This window comes from Carettochelys insculpta, chromosome 9, assembly GCF_033958435.1.
Source record: "Carettochelys insculpta isolate YL-2023 chromosome 9, ASM3395843v1, whole genome shotgun sequence".
In the NCBI taxonomy this organism is placed as follows: Eukaryota; Metazoa; Chordata; order Testudines; family Carettochelyidae; genus Carettochelys; species Carettochelys insculpta.
Genome location: NC_134145.1, coordinates 15,200,140 through 15,214,233, shown reverse-complemented (window position 1 = coordinate 15,214,233; position 14,094 = coordinate 15,200,140). Strand labels below are relative to the sequence as shown.

Here is a 14,094-nt window from a genome sequence, read left to right as displayed (position 1 = left end):
ATAAAGAATATAACTCCATGTTAATATTTTTATGTTTGGCTTTTCCATCAGTTTTATCAGGAAAATGCCCAAGAGAACGTAAGAAGGTTTTGGAAGTCATTTGGTTACATTACAGTTAGTTTTAACAGAAGACAGTAACCACAGCTGGAGGTTCTGCACCTTGGATGGTTAGTTATAGAGCACCATGCCAGGTTCTGCCCACTAACATGACTGATAGAGACACAGTGACCTCTTCTGGTTACTTCCAAGTGAAACAGCACTGACAATAGTGTTGATTTAACATTACAAGGTGTAAATTTGCTTTAAATTTAAATTAAAAAACATTAAGAATAAAATTAAATGTTTGATATGGTATGTTCTGCCTAGACAATGGCCCCTAATGTTCTCTGAAGAAATAAAACTTTGCATTTGAAAAGTCAGAAAACAGTAATATTTTAAAGCACATCTCCCAACCACTGTACAAATATTAATTACTTATTACTAGGCTTGTGAGACAGATAAACATTTTTATCTTATAACCAAAGAGGTAAATGGGACACTGAAATTAAGTAATTTACCAAATTATCACAATTTAGCAGCAGAGCCGAGATTAGAATTCAGAAGTTACTTGCTCCAAGATCGGCTATACTTTGTTAAACAGACAAGATGGTTTAACATGGTGATCAGAAGCTCTGGAAAAGGTAATGAATTTAGCTCAGGCTTTTCGCTCATATTCCCTTTTCATGACCTGCTTATTAAATTTATACAAGGTTAATCCCAAATGATTGCACACGCAGTCAACAATAGATTGCCTTTATCCTATGTTCAGATGTTAAAGATGCTTCACAGCCACGTCTCCAGTACAGAAATTTTGCTTAAATTTCACACTATAGCTAGTATCAGCAGTGTTAGATCTTCTGGGAGCAGTCACATATATGGGCTGCTCACATTTTAAGCACTGATATCTAATCCTCAATATATATTTTACTGACATACTACTAACATACAGCAAACTGCCTAGTTTCACTAGGGCCAGGTCTACACTAAAGGGAAAGACTGAATTAAGATATGCAACTCCAGTTACATTAATTACATAGCTGGTGTCAACATACTTTAATTGGAGCTTCCACATTATCTCCACTGTGAGAGGTGGATTTGACTGTCCTTACTCCTCGCAAAGAGCAGGAGTACCAGCACTGACGAGGACGCCCTATGAGTTCAACACATCACATCCCTACCAGACATGCAAATTGACCTCTGGAGGATTAACCAAAGCAGCATCAAACATCTCCGTAGTGAAGACATATCCTCTGGCTCAAAAAATTGCTATTGCTAATTAAACTGAATTAGTATTAGCTATGGTAGGAAATTGATATTTATTTGTTATATAAGAATGTCGGAAAGGTTGTCTCCTAATCCTACCAGCTTCTTTCTTTTCTTAGACATAACAGAAGTATCGAACTTCTTTTTTCCTGGTGTTGTTGAAAGGTTTTGTGGATGCCATTAAGCACACAATCTCTGGCTTAATGGAAAAGACAAGAACACTTAATATTTACCACAGATATCAATTCTCCAAATATTAATAAGTTAAAAATATACAGTTTTATGGATATTAAAAATTTAAATAGTCTGAGAATCCTTGTTGCTCTCAGTTTCTCAATATTTATTTTTATTATCGTTTATAAAGTGATCATTTCACTGAGGCTTTTGGGACTGACAAAGGCTTAACTTTCAGTCAAAAAAAATAAGCAGAAAAAAATAATTGGGGGAATATTTCTAACCTGTTTCATATGTCATAGAAAACAACACAAACAAGTTAACTTTTAAAGGGATTAACCTTCCTGACAGCTGATGAATAGAAATATATCCAGTCCCAGACAGAGAAAACTAGAAGATAACTCTTTACAGTATAGGATTACTTTTTTAAAAATGTAATCCTAAAATGTAATCCATAAAATCACATGGGCATTTTCAATTATTTTCTTACTTTTCTTAGCAAAAACTGTAGTTCTTGTCCTGATGGTGAATGCTAGCATGACAATAGCTAGTATGGCTACAGGTTCAGATGTACGATGCAGAAGTAATTGAAAGGTGTTCAGTAACGTGTAACAGATTGTGATTTGCATCCACTAATCAGCTGTATATTATTTTTTTCCAGACTATATTTAATAGCCTTTCTCCCAACTGAAACAAGGTATAAATTGTTGAAATGTTCCACCCAGAGGCCAGCTAGTGTATTTCACCACAGATTCTTTTAATACTAAGTCTGATATTTAATTACTGTAGTTACAGCAGATCAAAAGAGTACCATCACAGTGACCAGCTTACTAAAGATGTCTGTATTTTCTGTGTTTGGATTTTTTTCATGGATTCCTGCCAAGTAATTTTATAGAGTAATTTGTAAAAGCAACACTTGGCATTTGCATAGTAACAGAGAGAAAGCTGTGCTAGTCTATATACTATCAACACAAAAAAGCAGTAAAGTAGCACTTTAAAGACTAACAAAATAATTTATTAGGTGAGCTTTCATGGGACAGACCCACTTCTTCAGACCATAGCCATACCAGAACAGACTCAATATTTTGAAATACATTCTTGTGTGTAACAGCTCTGTTTCTAAGTAGCTATTTTGGAATAGCTCGTTTTGAAATATGGCTGCTGTGCAGACGTAGCCTAAGGTGCCACAGGACTGCTTGTTGTTTTTTAAGTTACACGCTAGCCCTTCTTGAGACTTCCTCTGTAAAGTAAAGTACTCAGAAATCTATGAATAAAAAATATTAATGTAAGGGCTAAAATCAGTGGGACTATTCTTTAAAAATGGTTTGGGGCCTACACTTTTACTCTAGACATAAAACATTAAATCATACCTTGATCTACCCCTGTTTGTCAAACACACTGCTAGAAAATTATCTGTTGAGAACTGCAAGCTCATGAACTGCGACATCAAAGCAGATGAAGCTAAAAGATCTGTATGGGATGGGAGACTACATTATAGTGCCTCCCGCCATGAAAAATTTGACAGCCTTTCAGAAGAATCTAAGGAACAGATGAAGTTAGCACTACATATGGACCCAAATTTACTGATGAATAAAGTCCTAAGGAATAAGTTGGAAAGTCTTGAAATTTAATGATGAGTTAAACATAAGTTTGTGTTAATGTGGCATCATCGTGTGATAAATGTAATGTATTTTAAATGTTTTACAGTCTTTAAATTACAAAATATTTGAAATGGATTTTTAAACACACACTTTTTATTTAGGTTTTGTTATTATATGAGTTCTTGAATGCTTGGGAATTTTCCCCTACATGGCTACCCGGTGTGTACAAATTTATCTAATGTTATACAAAGGTCAAGGTAATTATAGCAACAGTAACTATGCTGCTGATTTCCTTTTGTCACATTGGACAAATTGGTCACATTGCCACCTACAAAAAGCAAACAAAAAGCTTACATCCCAAGAGAAACCTGGTAAAGAACTATTTGCAACTAACCCTCAGCTTCAGAAAAGCAGTTTTTACTCTTTAATTTCATTAGCCATCTTTTGTAAAATAGTTGTATTAGTCATATTATATTTACTATTTTAATGTGAGTTTTGTTATGTTACTCTACTTGTTGCTAAGGAACAACAAAGAGGATCAGAGAACTTCTGACAAAGATGAAGAACTTCTAGCAAACATGAAAAAGGTGAGGAGTTTTGGATTTCTTTCCCAGCATTCTTCAGTGATTTCTAATTCAACCACAATTGTTCATACAATGATTCTTTATGAAAGAATTTGTGAAATAATGTGAATCTGTTCTCCTGTTCCACAGTCAGGCTCAACTTCAAATGATAGTTCAATCCATTTCTGAGATGTTACTCATATCATCATGTATTCAAACAGCTTGTTTACAAATCCATATGCCGTAGAAGTCCTAAAGACAAAAAAGGAAGAACTCGTAGAAGGCATAAATAACACCGATCATTTATTTAACTGGCTGATAGACAATGGTATTTTTACACAAGAGAAAAAAATGGTTATGTCATACTATAAAACATGAATAGCAAAGAACTCCCGGGTTTTGGATATCTTGATTTATCAAGGTGAGCGAGCATGTAGACTATTTTTTTATCCAAGTCTAAAACAAGTGGAGCCAAATCTATATGAGAGAGCGAGAAAATATGTCAGTGATGTGAATGAAAGTATTGGGGATGCTAGAAGACAACTGGTAGGGTATCTACTTGAAAAGGACAAGGAATGGATTGAAATAATCGTTGAACAACATCAAGAGAAGAAAAATACTCCTAGACAGATTTTCTCAGAATGTGAAAGAGCAATGAAAGAGAAAGTTAAACAAACACAAAATTTACCTGCAGCAAAACCTCAGAAGTATAAGTATTTTTGATGCAGCTGCTAAAGGTGATCTTTCTGACCTTGGGAAAGTATTAAAGGAAAATGATATTAATGCAGTAAATTCCTCAAATGAAACACTTCTGCATATAGCAGCTGCTAATGGACATGCTGCAATAACGGAATACTTAATTAACAAAGGTGCAAACCTAGAGGTAAAGGATAAAAAATGAAGAACAGCACTGCACAAGGCTGCTGAAAGAGGCCATGATGACGCAGTGAAAGTGCTTCTCCAAGCTGGCACCTACATATACAGTTTGGATAAAGACGCTAGGACCCCACTTCATTTGGCTGCTATGAACCACCACACTCACAAACTGACGAGGATCCTGAAAGAAGAAGCAAGATGCTACAAGAACCAGCAAAACTTCTTACACATGGCAGCTCTCAGTGATGATAGCAATCTGGCAAAAATGCTATTAAAGAATGGTGCCACAGTTGATGCAATGGATGAGAAGCAACAGACTGCTCTGGGTTATGCCATTTCCCAGGCATCTGAGAAAACTGTAAAGGTGTTGCTAGAAGCTGGAGCCAATATTGACTCCAACATCATTGATGTTACCTTCAATAAAAACAAACAATCCATATTTGGAATGCTGTTGGAATATTCAAAGGGACTGTCCCCTGACTTGATGGTGTCAGCTCTTTTTAAAGCTGTACAGAAGAACCTGTATGGCATTGTAGCAGCTTTAGCTGATAAAGGCACAGATATAAATGCCCGCAACGTAATGCAGTACACACCTTTACTCATGGCATGTGAAAAGGGTAAAACAGAGACGGCAGAAGTTCTCATTGAAAAGGGAGCTAGTTTGGAGGAGAAGATGCCCAACTCTAACACCATTTTACACTTTGCGGTTCAAACTGGGGCAGTCTCCATAACAAATCTACTTCTCCACAAAGGGGTGAATGCTAACATCACAAGCCAGGGAGAGCAAACCCCACTCCATGTTGCTGCATTTCACAATAAGGGATCAATAGTTGACATTTGAATCAAGGCTGGAGCCAAAATTAATGCGGTCACTAAGGAATTAGTCACTCCCTTGCATATTGCAAGCCAAAGAGGGCATGTTGATGTTGCTCGACAGCTGCTGCACCACTAAGCCAATGCTAATGTAAAGGATAAGCAGTCAAAGACACCCTTACATCTTGCTGCTGAAAAGGGAGATCATGCAATGGTGCAGCTGCTTGTTAGTCTTAATGCTGATCCCAATGGAATGGACAAGGAGAAAAAGACCCCACTTCACACTGCAGTTATAGGAGGTCATCTCAATACAGTTAAAGTTCTGTTAGCTCACAAGGCCAGATTTGGAGTTAAAGACATGGATGGCTGCACACCACTGCACTATGTGATCATCCAAGGCAACACAAACATAGTACAGATCCTTTTGACAGCAGGGAAGAATAAAAATATTGATGAAAAAAATACTTGGAGAAAGACTCCACTGCATTGTGCAGTAGAACATGGACACAGTGACTTGATCTGTTGTTGAGCAATGGATCAAGCATTAATGCTTTAGATAACAACAAGGATACACCATTGCACTGTGCTTGCAAGGCTGGTCATTTTGACGCAGTAAACTTACTTGTTAGCTGGTCTCTGGGAGAGAAAGCAAACTTACAAGCCACTAATAGCTTCAGAAAGACTCCACTGCAAGTAGCAGAATTTAACACTACTGACAGCCAAGCTCAGATTGTAGCACTTTTTAAAAAGATAATGTTAATAAAGTGAATGTGAGGTGGAATATATTAAAATATGTAAGCACAAGATTATAATTTCACAGTCTGGATATAGAGACTATTACTTCTTTGGTTCAGACTTTAAAATTATATCCACATGGGTGCAGTTAATCAGTACAGGTTGAAGATCTCTAGTCTGGCACTCTCTGGCACAGCAACATCCTGGGTCCGGGAGGACCACGGATGTTGCTGGACCAGAGAGCCCCAGTGGCATTGAGCTAGTCAGGCTGGTGGGCTGGAAGTAGACCCCTGCCAGTGGGCTGGTGGTAGAGAGTCCCATTAGGGGCAGAGGGGCCCACAACAGGGAGCTGGGCCAGTAAGTAGGGAGTAGAGCCCCCCTCCCAGCAGCTCCATTGGAGGAAGCCCACCCAGGAGTGGAGTTCCCCTCTCCTGCAGCAGCATGGGTGCACGGAGCAGGGCAGTGGCCAGGAGGGGAGCACAGCCAGCAGGCCGGCAGACTGGGAGGCCTGACCTCCCTCAGTCCAGCAAATTTCCCTATTTGGGACTGCTTGGATCCAGAGGGTGACAGACTAGGGAGGTACAACCTGTATAAGCATAAATAAGAATGAAGCTGGGGCTAGTAAAAATAAGCTAACAAACAAAGTGGTAAATTCATTATATTCAGAAATATATAAAAGCCATTTTTATGCTGTGTGTTGCCAATGCTTGATTTTTATTATAAATCTCATCACTTTTGGTGTCTTTCTTAGACACCCACTTTTAAGAGTCAAGGAGCACAAAAATCTCATCTGTTATGTTAAAAAATTAATAAGTTTCCTATTGTTTAAAAATAAAGCTTGAAAATGTGAACATTACAGCCTCAAAAATCAGAACAAAAATAAGAATTCCAGATGTATTATTTTTTAAAATCTAACTTTTAAGATGAAATATCAAGATTTTCTGAAGTCTGCCTCAAGATTTCTGAATGGTTCGGGTTGGCCAATAATGGTTGGGTTGGTCAAAAAGTGCTAAATAGTCAAACAATATTAATCAGTATATTTAAGTTTAATTAAAAAGTTACTGCTTGGTTAAAATAATGTTTGTTACCCAAATTTCCTTTTTTATGTTAAAAATAACAGATTATAAAAATGAAGTTTCATTTTACATGTCACTATCTATTATTTGTTTACATTTAGCTTTTCTCATCATGAACAATGAAAACACTCTAGTCAATTTTACACTTGCTTGTAATGAGTTTCTTTCAGGCTAACATATTCCAGCACAAAGCTGCAATGTTTAGACTGCATACAATGGTGTGAAGTATTGATTCATTTTAGTATTTCCAGCAGATTTATCTTTAGATCTTTATTGGTTAACAGCTGTGTAAAAACTTTTTAATCAACCAACTCTGACCATTATATTATCTCATAAAGACTTTTACCCTGCTATATTTTCCTATCTTCATTCATTATCACTGTTAATCTCATTAGAACAAAGGGTAAAAGGTCTCTGAGATCAAAACAGATCTGGAACACCAAGCCATCTTAAAAAATTCAGGGTTTGAAATTCAAATAGCTAGAGCTCCCTAAATTACAACAAAAAGCTTCTCACAGTTTCATTTCCAGTGAAAGGGATCCTTATGTGAGTTTATTCCAAGACAAGAAGGGCTTTTGATAGACAAGATTCATAACCTCAGCCCTGAGGGGGTGGGGTGGTCTTTGATCATCCCAGAGCCTAAAACGCTTCAGAGATCATTCTCTTTGGGATGTTGTAATTCATTTTAGCCCAGCCAACCTGCTGCATTTCCCCTCTTGGCTGGGCTCACTGGCAAGCCCTACAATAAGGATAGATAGCTTGAGTGATTTTTCATTTTCACTTCAGAGAACACAATGCTAAATGTCTTTACTGGTCAGGAACTCTCATTGTATTACAACCTGATGCCTATGCAAATCCAAAGATTAAACTAATGGAATGGAGCATATTTTAACCAAGTATTCTCTATTTCATTTATTTATTAGGTTAAATTTATAAAAACACTAGAAAGCATATGCTTTTTGGCAGGATAAAACAATATAATTACACAGATGAAAAACCTTTGTATAGATGTGCTGCACTGATGTGAACTTATTAGCCCAGGTGTGGGTTATGACACCACGGTCATGTTTGGGAGTAGCAATGTCAGCAAGACTAGTCTTCAAACAAGAATTCCTGACCTCCCGGTCTGTTTTTAATGTCCTCTATGCCTTTGACCATTCACTCACACTGTATGTACACTACTGACTTGCATCACTCATTACTGAATGACGCGCAAACAATTGAGCAATCTACACTAGTTCTACTGCAACAGAACCTCTGAATCCTATCCACATTAGCTCTATTCTAAACTATTGCAGTTACATTCTTCACTGGCTATCTGTCCCTCAGTCCTTGGCACACCACAGAGAAGCGGTGCAGTTTAGTTTCCCAAGGCCCATATGTGAACTGTTGGATCGTGATAGCGAGACCAACATTGGAAAACATTGCCTACATTGGAAAAAATTGTACCAGTTAGTAAGAGATAGCAGAGACAGAGGGAACATGGGGCTGGTGAGCTGAGAAGACTGGGAGAACTATTTTGAAAGGAAGGGGCAGGATTTGCACATCTGGGGATAAACCTCTGAGCAGAGCGCCCAGGGCAACAGCGTGTGCTGCTGTTGGTGGTGCGGATGCGAACAGGCCTTAGTGCACATAGAATTTATTCCGCCCAGGTGGAAAAAAAGGGAAGGAATCCTGCGAGCCCCTCGGGTCCCGTTCTTCTCCCTCCCCGGGGCATTTACCCGCATCTTCCCCGCCCCTCACTCCCTTCTTCCCCTTCCGCCAGGCGGCCGCAGATACTGACTGAGGACGAAGCGGAGTAGGTGGAACGAGGACCACGGTAAGGGCAGCGTCGCACCGCCGCCGTGGCGTCAACCGTTGTGCTGCGCATGCGCTGCATATCGCGCCGGCTCAGTCGGGCCGCAGACGGGCGCCTGGGCCTGCGGTCTCGCCTGTCTCGCGCGATCTGACGGCGGCGGAGTCATGGCGGCGGCGGAGGAGGCGGATGTGGACGTCGAAGGGGATGCGGCCGCAGCCGGCGGGGCGCTGCGGGGGTGAGCGAGCGGGGGAGACTCCGCCCCCGGGAGAACACAGCTCGCCTCCCCCTCCCCCACCCCCACCCCCTGGTCTCTGCGGGAGACCTGGCTCGCGCCTCCTGGGCCCCGTCGGCGGGAGTTTGGTGCGGCCGCAGGCCCCGCTCGGAGGCGGCCTGGCTGCGCAGCGCCCGAGCGAGGGGGCGTTCGGGTGGGAGAGAAGCGGCTTCTCCCCAGGGACGGCAGGGCTAAGGCACCCCGCATAGCGCCGCCTGCCAGACGGGGGCGCGGGAGGTGCTGGAGCGGCCCTCGGTGCGGCGCTTCGGCTGCCCGTGACCCCGCCGGAGAGCGTGTTGGGTAGCAGTCAGGAGATGGCCGTGACAATAACGGTTTTGAGGCATAACCAGCAATCTCGTAGCACCTCTTGTATATTGCAGAGGCACCTGTCATTAGAGCTTTGTCCACTCTGAGGAGTCAGTATCTGCAGTGGAAACCGGGGGAGAAAAGAGTGCAGTCTTCTTTAGCAGTTAAACTATTTCAGCGTCACTTCATAGGGGATTCGTGGCTCATAACTAGTTTTTAGCGGAGGCTGAATGAATTTCCTAGTAATTAAGTTGCACTGAAGAAATCTTACACTGAATGTCACATAATGTTTTCCAACAATAAGATATCAGTTTGTAATTTCCCCACAGCTATAGTAAATGTCTGGCGGAGAACAAACTTACATTTGTAAAATTATGTTTCTCCAGGAACGAAAAATCCAGAATTGCTGAGTGATGCAGTTATACTCATTAAACTTCTACTGTAGTCAGCCCTACATCAACAGGAGAGTATCTCCTGTCATCATAGGTATTACATCTCAAGAAGATGGAGTACATTCACCAGAGAAGCATAGTAAAGTAGAGTGCTCCAGCTGTGTAGCTACTTTGCTGCTGCTTTTTATTTATAGACCTGGCCTCACAATTACAAGAATAGATTGGGTGAAGCAATTGCAGATAAAATAGTCTTGAAATGATAGGGTGTTTTAGTGAATGAGTTAATAGTTTTTCTCCCTCTCTCAATTTCAGTGATTCTGTGAAGTTTATAAAACTCTTTGCTAATAGTTATTTTATGAAAAGTCCAGGAACTTTAGCATTGTACCTTACCTTTATTGAAAGTATTTGTACACACAGTGGGAACCCACAATCCTCATTCTTTTTTCCTCTTTTTGAATCTCAATGCATTTTTTTATGTTTAATAGACAATGACAATATTTTACCTTCATTTTCAGCCTCAAGTGATGACTTTTAAGTGAATCAAGTCATAGACCAAGAGGGTAGGAAGAGATCTCAGAAGGTCATCAAGTCCAAGCCCCTGGTGAAAGCAAGACCAATCATAACTAAATCATTACAGGCAGGGCTTTGTCAAACTGGTATTTAAAGACATTTAGGGAAGTAGATTTTACCACCTCCCTGGGTAACTCATTCCAGAGCTGCAACACACTCCTAATGAAATAGCTTTTCCTGATATCCAACCTAGACCTCCTCCACTGCAGCTTGATACCATTGTTCCTTGTTCTGTCATCTGTCACCACCGAGAACAGCCTCTTTCCATCCTCCTTGGAACCCCATGTCAGGTAGTTGAAGGCTGCTGTCAAATCACACACCCCCAACTCTTCCATAGGCTAAATAAGCCCAACTCCCAAATGAAACCAAGCTCCAAACCCCAGTACTGTGCCATGGTCCAAATGCTGGAGCCCCAAGCCTACGGGTCCAGATCCAGTCAATCTGGGTGGGGGGTTTTCCACCCCTGGGCTAACGATAGGAGTGTAGAAGGTTTCTATCCCAAAATTGTGATCTTTATTTGTCTTACAGGAGCAGCATCTTAAAGTCAGACTACTTTAAGAATATTTGTCCATTTCTAAAAGAGAATATGAATGCTTTTCAGAATATGTAATGTTTTCCAGTACCAGTCCAAACATTTCTTTATCATCTACTAGCTTATTTAGATTACGTACACATTAGGGATGTTAAAGAGGAGTAACCAAGTAACGACCAAAATTCCTGTCTGTAACTCAGTTAACCGTCTCCCTGGTACCCCTGTTGCTCTGCATTTAAAAGGCTGAGCCAGCACTCAGGCTTGTTCAGCTTCTATCCTCCCTCCCCAGCCCTGATATTTGATTTCCTTAAGTATTATGTTTTTCTAAACATCAGCTCTCCTCCAGGGATCTTGAACTGTTAGCAGGGGGTTTGTGATTCCTATTTTACAGAAGGGAAATTTAGGCACAGAGCGGTTAAATGATGATCATGTATCAGATTTCAGTGACAGCTGAAAATGAAATGTCTGTCTTCTGATTCTGGTGTCTCTGTTACATAGTCATACTTCAAGCTTTGCTCCCACTTTCTTCTCAGTCTCTTTTGGAAGAAAAATTTAACTTTTCATGTAAAACAGAAATTGATTTTGCTGGAAGTTTGTGCAAAATTCTACAGAATGGAAAAACCCTATTGTTAGTAACAGCCTTAACAGTTTGAAAGATGTTAAAGAACAGATGAAGCCTTTTTTTGTGAGTGAGTCATTTACACTTCGCCTAATGGATATATTACATAATATTTCTGCAAAACGTAAATGACCTTTTTAATTTGAAAATCTCCTGGGTTACTCTTATGTTAAGTAATACAAATAACATGATATGAATCCAGATTTTAATGTTAATTTTAATAAGGTTACCAGTTTTCTTTTAAACGTGTTCACGCTATAGAGGATAAGAACTTCAAAATCTTTTTTCCTGTTTCAATGATTGGGATTTATATTACAGAGACTATGAAAATGTAGCTTCTGGTTTATTGCAAGATCACTATCTTGATTCATCTTGGAGAACAGATAATGGCCTTGTAAGTAATTTATAGGAGTTTTTTTAATTAATGGCATATCTTTCATTGAGGTTTTTTAAATTTTATGTTTCTTCCACAGCTACTTGAGAAAGTAATGTATTTATCTTTCCTTTAAAAAAATCAAGTTGTGATTGATTTTTGCTTTAGAGGAAGCATTAGCTATTTGTATGTCAATGGAAATAATTGAAAAACATCTGTCATTTCCAGCCATGGACACTGGATAGCAACATTAGTGAAGAGAACAGGGCCGTTATTGAGAAAATGTTGCTGGAAGAAGAGTATCCTTTTACCAAGTTGCCTATGTGTCTATTCCTTTCCTAGGGCAAACTAAAATTTTCTGTTTCAGTAGGGTAGCTATACAGAGGATTCTTTTAAAGGAGGTTGGTGTTTACTGAACTTGAGGGTGAAGAACTGTGGTGTAGCAATAAGAGCATGGAAGTATGAGACAGGACACCTGCTCAGTCCCTTGCTCAAGCACGCTGCAACCTACAGCTTCCTCAGGCTTTGGCAAGTCTCGTAGAATATGTCTACACTTAAAAGAAGGAGCTTCAATACCAAGTTTCAGAGCTTGTGTCACTTGACTCAGGCTCATGGAGCTCAGGTTATGTAGATAAAAATATCAGTTGTATATGTTTCTGTTCAAGCAAGAGTCAGCCTGTGCCCTTTCATGGATTTCAAAGCACAGGCTCCAGTTTGGGTTGGAACCTTCTACACATCTGTCTTTAGACCCTCAGCCCAAGCTCCGTGTCAACTGATGAGAGCTCTGAGACTTGGTGCCATGGGTTTTTCTTTGCAGTGTTCCCTTGGGCTTTTTGTACCCCTTTTCCATCTTTAAAATGGGTTTAGTAGTGATAGTAGAAACTGTGATAGGGTTAGGCCAGAAAGCTAGCTCCGAGAGAGGGAGGCAACACCTGGCAAAGGAACAGAGGATTATCCCAGGGCAGCAAGGAACAGCTGAGCTGAGGAAGCAAAGCAGTTAGAGCCAGCTGAGCTCACTTGAGGCTGCCTTAGGACTGGCTAAAAGGTCTCCCCTGCTGGGAACTAGGGGAGTAATGAACAAGGAGGCTGGGGTGGTGAGTTAGAGAGCAGAGGAAGAGCTTCAGAAGTGCCAGAAGCAGTTTGGGGAGGTGAAGAGTTCTCACAGGGAAAGTTTGGGACTTTCCTCTGCCCAGGCAATCAGGAAAGAAGGGGATATTCTTTCAGAATGGGGACATTGGAGCAGACTGCAGCTTGAGCCCGTAGGGACTGAGCTAGCTGCAGGATGCTGAGTAGGGCAAGTACTCCGGGGGGACTAATCACTTCTGTTGATCTGCTAGTGTCACAGTATGGTGTCAGTCAGGCCAGCAGCAGTCCCATAAGAGCTGTAAGAACTCAGTGATGAATTTCACAGTAAAAAAATTATTTCATTGTATGCACCTATGGTAACAGTTTAAAAACACGTTTAAATGAAATCATTAACAATTAGAAAGATCAAAAGTAATGTGTAGCTTGAATGGTTCATGATCTAATTTATATTCCAATTTAATAGCCTAGTACTTAACCCAGTTAAGTAACATACACACTCATAAACCCATTCACACATACACTCACTCATCCTCTGAGGCTGGCCAGACCCCAAGTAACGTTGATTAGTTGACTGAGGTGAGAATCCAACTTGCAGATCGCTCCATTATACTGAATTGATGGACTCGTATGGCAAACTGATGTAATATTTTTCTTCTTAGTAGGTGTCAGTGATGTTCAGTTCATTAGTTCTAATGCTCAGTCTGTGTGGGTGTTTGTCCATGACCAATTTTGGAGCATCCTGCTTACATCACCCCAGTTCTGCTATTCTCAGTACACATAGTTCTGTTCTTGAAGTGGTTAACAAGCCCATAATTCACTGGGGCACTGGCTTAGGGTCTCTCTTCAGCCAACTTAATGTTAATTTCATTTATGCTAATCATTTACACTATTCACTCATGCTAACCCATGGTTTGTGACACTAGGTTTGCTTTTACTAATGCAGCCCAATATGCCATTAGCCTTCTTGACAACAAAGGCACAGTGATGACTCTCATCCAACTTCTTGT

The 14,094-nt window shown here is 40.3% G+C and overlaps 2 protein-coding genes and 1 pseudogene across 7 annotated transcripts in view; 2 read left to right on the top strand and 1 right to left on the bottom strand.

Annotated features, from left to right (window-relative positions):
• FGGY (FGGY carbohydrate kinase domain containing) overlaps positions 1–8,939 on the bottom strand; it is a 478,496-nt gene extending 469,557 nt beyond the window's left edge. Inside the window, exon 1 of the mRNA XM_075002919.1 lies at positions 8,924–8,939. The gene's annotated coding sequence lies outside the window, so the exon portion shown is untranslated. The remainder of the gene's footprint in view (positions 1–8,923) is intronic.
• On the top strand, positions 3,377–7,487 carry LOC142017734 (CARD- and ANK-domain containing inflammasome adapter protein-like; annotated as a pseudogene).
• A 112-nt stretch (positions 8,940–9,051) lies between the features above and the next one.
• MYSM1 (Myb like, SWIRM and MPN domains 1) overlaps positions 9,052–14,094 on the top strand; it is a 45,747-nt gene continuing 40,704 nt past the window's right edge. For 2 of the 6 annotated variants that reach the window (XM_075003358.1, XM_075003357.1), the window contains exons 1-3: positions 9,053–9,173; positions 11,947–12,022; positions 12,230–12,300. In XM_075003358.1, coding sequence (XP_074859459.1) covers positions 9,103–9,173; positions 11,947–12,022; positions 12,230–12,300 — 218 coding nt within the window. In that variant the 5' untranslated portion in view covers positions 9,053–9,102. Of the gene's footprint in view, positions 9,174–9,232; positions 10,768–11,946; positions 12,023–12,229; positions 12,301–14,094 lie in introns of those variants that run through there. The other 4 variants (XM_075003360.1, XM_075003356.1, XM_075003355.1 and 1 more) reach the window with 4 other exon arrangements.